The 7526-nt window shown below is 39.7% G+C and overlaps 1 protein-coding gene across 1 annotated transcript in view; it reads right to left on the minus strand.

The window, feature by feature from the left end:
- Positions 1–7526, minus strand: part of Csmd1 (CUB and Sushi multiple domains 1) — a 1596626-nt gene that overhangs the window by 83997 nt on the left and 1505103 nt on the right. Inside the window, exons 46-47 of the mRNA XM_029480674.1 lie at positions 4644–4790; positions 788–976 (exon numbers count right to left, since the gene is read on the minus strand). Of these exons, the coding sequence (XP_029336534.1) occupies positions 788–976; positions 4644–4790 (336 nt within the window). The remainder of the gene's footprint in view (positions 1–787; positions 977–4643; positions 4791–7526) is intronic.

Genomic DNA, 7526 nt, shown 5'->3' on the forward strand with positions numbered 1-7526 from the left:
CAAATATTATGGCCCAAAGGAAAAGTTTTTAATGTAAACCAAGGAAGTGAGAATTTTTGATAGGGTATATTTGAAATAATGATCAGGCAAAGTTACTTTGAATCTTAATCGNGTGATGCCTTTTTAAAGATTCAAGATGAAGAGCACACTATAATCAGAATAACTGTAGCCACAATCTAGGGACTGCCTGCTCGTTTTCTGAATCCAGACAGTGCAGAGCCGCAGAGCCTTCTGCAAATGTTAGCAGTGTTTGCATTATCAATGGGAAGCTGAACTGTACCAATTTAAATCTACTGTGGTGGTACATCTCTGCTGTCCATTTGACTGAATTTACAATCCCAAGGAGACAGACACTGTGTGAGCAAGAGCTTTAGCAAAGGGGACAGACTTGGGAGGAAGACCCAACCTGAATATGAATGGTCCATTCTCAGGACTTGAAAGTCCATACTGAACAAAAGAGGGAAGGGCAAGGATAGTTTAGAATCTATTCCTTTCTCTCAGCATCTTTGTTCAGGGATGTGAGCAAACAGCCTTGACCTCTGACCATCACAGCCTAGAACCATCAAACTGTCCTGCTGGGATCCTTCTGGGATCCTGCTGGGATGAACCATATACAAGACTTTCTCTCCTAAGCTGCTTTTCCTTGGGTATTTGTCACATCAATGAGCAAAGGAACCTGCTACATGTTTCTCTTCAGCTCTCCTGTAAAATCTCTCTCATTTCTGGAGAACAATTAAAATCAGAACAAAGAATAGCAACCAGGGTTTGGGTGGAAGCCATCTCTTACCCTGGCAAAGTGGTGCCATCGAGTCCCACTGATACACTCCCACTGGGTTCCGCCTGCAGGTCGCATTGCTGTGGCCAATCATTCGATAACCAGGCTTGCAGAAGTAGTGTACCTTGCTCCCCACTGCCCCAGTGGTTTTATTTAAAATGCCACCATTCTTGAGTGTAGAGGTGAGGCTGCAGTAAGGAGCTGGGACAAGAAAACAGACACAAGGAGGTTACAAACCAACCTGGGACACAGGAGTAGCAAACAAAAGGGATTTAAAAACTGGGAATGAGCAGCAAGTCCAGGCTTTTTTTTTTTTTAAACTAGGTATTTTCTTTATTTCCATTTCAAATGTTATTCCNCCCTCCCCCTGCTCACCAACCCACCCACTCCTGCTTCCTGGCCCTGGCATTCCCCTATACTGGTCCATAGACTCTTCACAGGATGGAGGACCTCTCCTCTCATTGATGACTGACTAGGCCATCCTCTGCTGCATATGTGGCTGGAGCCATGAGTCTCACCATGTGTGCTCTTTGGTTGGTGATTTAGTTCCTGGGAACTCTGGGGGCACTGGTTAGTTCATACTGTTGTTCCTCCTATGGAGCTGCAAACCCCTTTAGCTCCTTGGGTCCTTTCTCTAGTTCCTTCATTGAGGACCCTGTGCTCAGTACAATGGATGGCTGTGAGCATCCACCTCTGTATTTGTCAGGCACTGGCAAAGCCTCTCAGGAGACAGCTATATCAGGCTCCTGTTAGCAAGCTCTTGTTGGCATCCACAATAGTGTCTGGGTTTGGTGACTATACGGGATAGATCCCCAGGTGGGGTAGTCTCTAGATGATCATTACTTCAGTCTCTGCTTGACACTTTGTCTCTATAACTCCTTCCATGGGTATTTTGTTTTCCCTTTTAAGAAGGATCAAAGTATCCACATTTTGTTCTTCCTTCTTCTTGAGTTTCATGTGGTTTGTGAATTGTATCTTGGGTATTCTGAGCTTCTGGGCTAAGTAAGCATTTATGAGTTCCACAGGGTCTCCTTGTGAACCTCCAGCCCTCTGCTGTGTTTCAACACTAGGCAGGGTGTGGACTACAGCAAGGCCAGGAAGTGACCAATCTTCATAGCGGGCACCCACCCCACATGGTACCCTCAGGCTGCCATTCAGAAAAACAAGGGTAAGAAGTGATATGGCCTTGCCCAGGACACCACATTTGTAACCTCAACATACTCTACATTTAAAAAAAGGAATGATTAAAAAAAGAAAACAGGCATTGAACTTTTTTTTTCAATCAAGAGCATGAACATTTCAATCATGAACAAGAACATTTTGTATAGTGGTCTGATGGAGTATGCTTTGATACATACATAATTTTTTTTATATAATACATGAGATTTGGGTAAACTATTTGCTCAAACATTGAAAATGTAGAACTTAAGGAGTGGGTGGGTAGGGGAGCACTCTCATAGAGGCAGGGGGAGAGGGAATGGGATAGGGGATTTCTGAAGGGAGACATGGAAAGGGAGAAATATTTGAAGTATAAATAAAGAAAATATCCAATAAAAAAAGCTTTCAGGCATAAGAACTTGACATTATGCTCTAGATTTTAATACATTAGTAAGCAATAAGTCCCATTTTAAAATGCTACTACTACTAGATTCCATGGTTATTTTATTGATTTACTTATTTATTATTTTCCTTCTATTGAAAATAAATACTTTTCTCGTACAGTAAAAAAAAAAAAAAGAAAAAGAAAACGTAGAATTATACGTTACAATAGAAAATTCATAAAATTCAACAAGAATCCAATTCTGCTAGGAGACATTTTTAAACTTAGATATGGCTATTAGTTTTTATTCGTTTATTTAAATTTTATCTCTTTTATGTGTATGTGTGTTTTGCATACATGTATATCTGTGTATTACACATGCGTTTGGTTTGCTTGGGGGCCAGAAACAGGGAGTTAGATCTTCTGGAACTAGAGTTGGAAATGATTATAAGGCACCATGTGGGTACTGGGAAACAAACCAGGATGCTCTCTAAGAAAGATTCCCAAATGTCCATAGTTGATGAGCCATCTCGCCAGCTTTCAAGTATTAATTCTGTCTCTGTCTCTGTCTCTCTCTGTCTGTCTGTCTGTCTGTCTGTCTGTCTGTCTGTCTGTCTCTCTCTCTCTCTCTCTCATACACACACACACACACACACACACACACACACACACACACACACGCATTTTATATATGCAGGCAAGTACCCTCAGTGATCAGAAACCAGGAACTGGAGTTACAGGCAGTTGTGGGCCTTGAAATTACCGGAAACCAAACCTGTGTCCCCTGTGAGACCTGAAAGNGCTTTTAATCACTGAGCAGTCTCTCTAGCCCAAACAAGTTAGTTTCAAAGCCATAATCTTCCACATAACAGAGGCAATATTTGGATGGCTGAAAGGTCTTACATCCTATTAATATATTTAGTCGAATATAATTATCTTGTCTTTACAAATCTGCTTTACTATATCACAAAACCCTATGATTGCTTGTCAATATGTGAAAAGAACAATACAATGAGAGTTCAGAGCTGGGAAGCCCAGGTTCNTTTCCTGAACAACCTTCTCCCCAGTCATAAAGCACAAAGCCCAGGCTCATATTGGGTTGACCCACAGCATGTGGGTCAGGCAAATGCAATGTGCAAATGGGAAGGATATGGTCTTGTGGATCATATATTATGGGTTAGAGATTACTAGCCTATCTCTGGATGAACTAACTAAGAGAGTAGGAATTTTAAGCCTGAAAAGTCTGAGCATCCATTCTTCAGAACAAGGCTGTGAGTCCAATCCTTGCTCAGGGACTGTGGCACAGACCTGAGCACATCTTTATCACATTTTGAAGGGAAGAATGTCTGAATCTCCTGCCCATTGTTGTCTCAACACCACAAGTCCCAAAGCCTGACTGTCGGTGAGGTTTTCTAATCTCTTTCAACCAGAGAAGGCTGGAAGATTCCAGCCCCCAATACCCACTTTGTCCCCTGGGGCTGATCTCCACCCTGAAAACATACATCNCCAATGGAGATAAAAAAAGCTTTTCAGAAGACCCTGCATCTAATGTGCTAGATGCTACCATTCCAAGGAAGACAGATANCTAAGAGAACCCCACTTACCACTGACTGGGAGGAGCTCAGAGGGCTGTGGTTCATAACTGTTCCCAGGAATGAAGTTCCCCTATGCTCTCATGGGGGTAACAGAAACACTGGTGTAGATCAGATTGCACTGAAACCTGTACTAGGGCTTAACACTGCATTGATGTCCTGGGAGATTTAATTAGTTTAATACAAATATCTACTTACAGACAATGATTAATAAATAAGGAGAAAAGATAAAATAACTCCAATTTTGAAATAGAACTACACATGTATGTATGTATGCCAAATGTAGACTTATAATGTAAATGTTTATATAAAACATAGACTAGTATATAAAGCATAGGCATATGTAAAGATACATATATAGAATGCAATCGATAGAGTGACTTACTAAGGACAACTGTAATTACTGTTTATACAATTTATGGCAGTATAATCAACTCTCATTTGTTCCCAGTGTTAATGCTAATTTTGGCTATATTACTGTAATTTGGGGCAAATGTCTTTATTATCCATGGTATAAAATTTTAATATTTACTCCTTAATCAGTAAATTATACCATATTAATCAAGTTTTCTCACAGTTTAGGNCTCTCACTTCAAGTATTTCTTCCACTATGCTCGTCTTGCTGGCTTTTAATTGTCAGAAGTCAGAACTTCACCATAACCTAGACCTAGTGTTAAGATGACTGTGGTACTGAAAGCCATTCCAGTTGATGTCCAGGCCAGGCCCTCCTATTCACCTGCATAGCGAATCTTGAATCCTTTCTTGCTGGTTGCATGGTCTGTGGACCAGCGCAGGTATAGATGGTTACTTCTGCTGGTAAAATTGGATTGTTCAGTGTGGTTCCCACTTAAGACTACTAACAGAGGACTTTGCCCAGAAGAACCTAAAAAAAAANNANNAAAAAACAGAAAAAGAAAACTTTCAGATGTGGGTACCTACAAAATGCAGATCTTTCTTAGTTGTTGATTAAACATGTATGCAATTGTACAATAGACATTTATTTTTCAAAGTGAAAAAATATTCAAATGAAAATAATAACAAATACATTCCATGGTAATGAAACAATGTGGGGAAGGAGTAGGGGACTCAAGTACATCAGTTACTAGTGACATATTATGGAAATGAATGAAATATATCAGTGAAACAATGACATTTAAACATGAGAATATCCTTTTACTATTATAATGGATAATATACTACACATATGGAAAACTAGAATCTTTCTTGCAATGTCAGTGTGTATAAGTACAGCCAATCACTTTGGGGAACAACTTGATGATACACAGTAAATCTGAAATTTTAATTTCATCAACTCTAGCACATAGGTACAAAAGTTACTTACATGGCAAACATATTCCAATATTATTGTTCATGATAAACTTTGGACTAAAACTTTCTTTAAGTACTGGAAATATCATGAGGAGTAATTAAATTTATATAGTATCTAAAATTAGTAAAGTATACACACACACACACACACACACACACACACACATATATATATTCATATAGATAAGCCCAAGAGTAACATATGGATATTTAAAAGTACCAATTGTAGATTAGTATCAGAGTAATTCACAAGCAGTCAAATGTGTGCCATATAAGAAATGTGTGTGCAGAGAGATGCTGGATGGGCTGGTGGGGAGTAGATGGGTTGATAGATGCAGAGTAGATGGATGGATGAGAACAACGACCCACTTCTCTTTCTTTAGACTACAAGTATCCCCATTAGAACTAGGAGGGGGCTATGTGTGAGTAGACAGTCTCAATGAATCTCTGTGTGTCTATAAAAAAGCAACTATAGATCCAGGAAATATAAAAATAATCTTAAGGTTATCATTGACATATATTGTCATTCTATAGACTTGAAAGTTCTCAAAATGTTTATACAGCAAAATCATTAAATGCCCCGTGTACTATGCAGTGACTGCATCTCCATGTCACTTGGGAGAGAAAGCAGCTTCAAGAAACAGGAGTTATGCTCTGTTCCTTTTCTATTGTGGATGCAGCCACATCCCCTTGTCTTAAAATCATTACTCACTTTTCCACATTTCACAAGTTCATGCGTGGGGAAATGTGTGAGAGAATGGGAGAATGGGTCTTCTGTGGCTATTCATAATCTAAACTTATCAGGGCAAGGGGAGGGGCGCCCTCCATTCCATTCATGGAAAATACTGACAGGTCACAGCTTCACTTCCTCTTAACACCCAAATCACTTTTAGGGACTTATCATGGATAAAGCTATTTAAGGCTCTGTTGGACTCTGCACAAACATGCATTAAATTCCTGCCTTCAACTCAGAGAGTGACTGACCTTGGACATGTGNGCTATATAGAGAGAGCTACTTTGAAATGAGTTTTCAGGGGTGGGCCTTGACTCCACCATGAATAGCATGTCTTAAGAAAAAGTGATCAGAACACAGATACACAGAAAAAAAAAAACATATGATGACCACATGAAGAGGATACACCTACATGCCTAAAAGAGTCTCAGAGACACAGCTTTCCCACCGTTTAGTCCTAGACTCTCACTCTTCAAGTCTAAGAAATTATTCTCTGTGTGTATACATTAAAAGGTCTTGGTAATAGCAATCACATGAATGCATGAGGAAAACAACAAAGTAAAAAATGTGGAAGTTTGTGTGGACATCCCTAGAAATGATTCTTCTTGTTATGAAAGATGGTGCCCAAAGACTGTNGGCAAAGTCTCCTGTCTATGTCCTACAAAAGAGTGACCCTGCTTCATGTGGAAGATNGCAGAACATGAGCTGTGTGANGTCTTCTTATGGCTGTTAAACAAGATCAAGACCCTCTGAAATAATATGCNGCAGAGAAATCAACTATCCTGAGCTTGCCATACTTGAAATGCCATGTTTACNGACAGAACACAAGAGTGCATTTTCAAGAGTTGCTAATCCCCCACNAAATCCCTTACTATTCTTGGTCTGATCTCTGTCTAGATCATGGTGTTTAGGCATATTCTGGAAAGCATGCCTCTATGTAGCATCTATAACAATATCCTAGAAAAGAGAGGTGCAGGTAAGTTTGCCAGGATAGCCAGTGATATGGTGGTCTCAGCAGCCAATCACAACTGGAGATCAGACACTGTTCTTCACTGAGTTCTGACAATTAGGAAAGTGATGAGAATCCATATCTGCACTATTGAAAGTATACACTGAGGAAATGGTGCATNCAGCTGGTATGCTCAGCTTACTTCTTCTTAGCTCATAAAATAGAGGGTAGCACCAATGGTGTCAAGATAAGATAGACACAGTGCATAGGAAATGCCATCACTTGCAGAAGTTCTCAATACAGAACTGCCCTTTCTCTTTATAAAAGATGTGTATATTTGAAAGCAGAGTGATGCAAGCCATGAGCCACTTCTAACCAGACAGAAAGTGCTTGTGTTGTCTTCTGGGCTACTCCCTAGTTTTTGATCTTGATCATGGTCTGGTTATGATTTAGACAGCACCAGGCTATCAGCAATTAGGGAAAAATCTATTTGTAAGAATATTGTTTCTGAAAACTAGAAGCATGAAAGTATTGCCTTCTATATTCTAATTCAAACAAAGGAGAAGATGTGCCTAAGCTTGAAACAATCACTCACATATTAATACTTA

Source organism: Mus caroli, chromosome 8, assembly GCF_900094665.2.
Source record: "Mus caroli chromosome 8, CAROLI_EIJ_v1.1, whole genome shotgun sequence".
In the NCBI taxonomy this organism is placed as follows: Eukaryota; Metazoa; Chordata; class Mammalia; order Rodentia; family Muridae; genus Mus; species Mus caroli.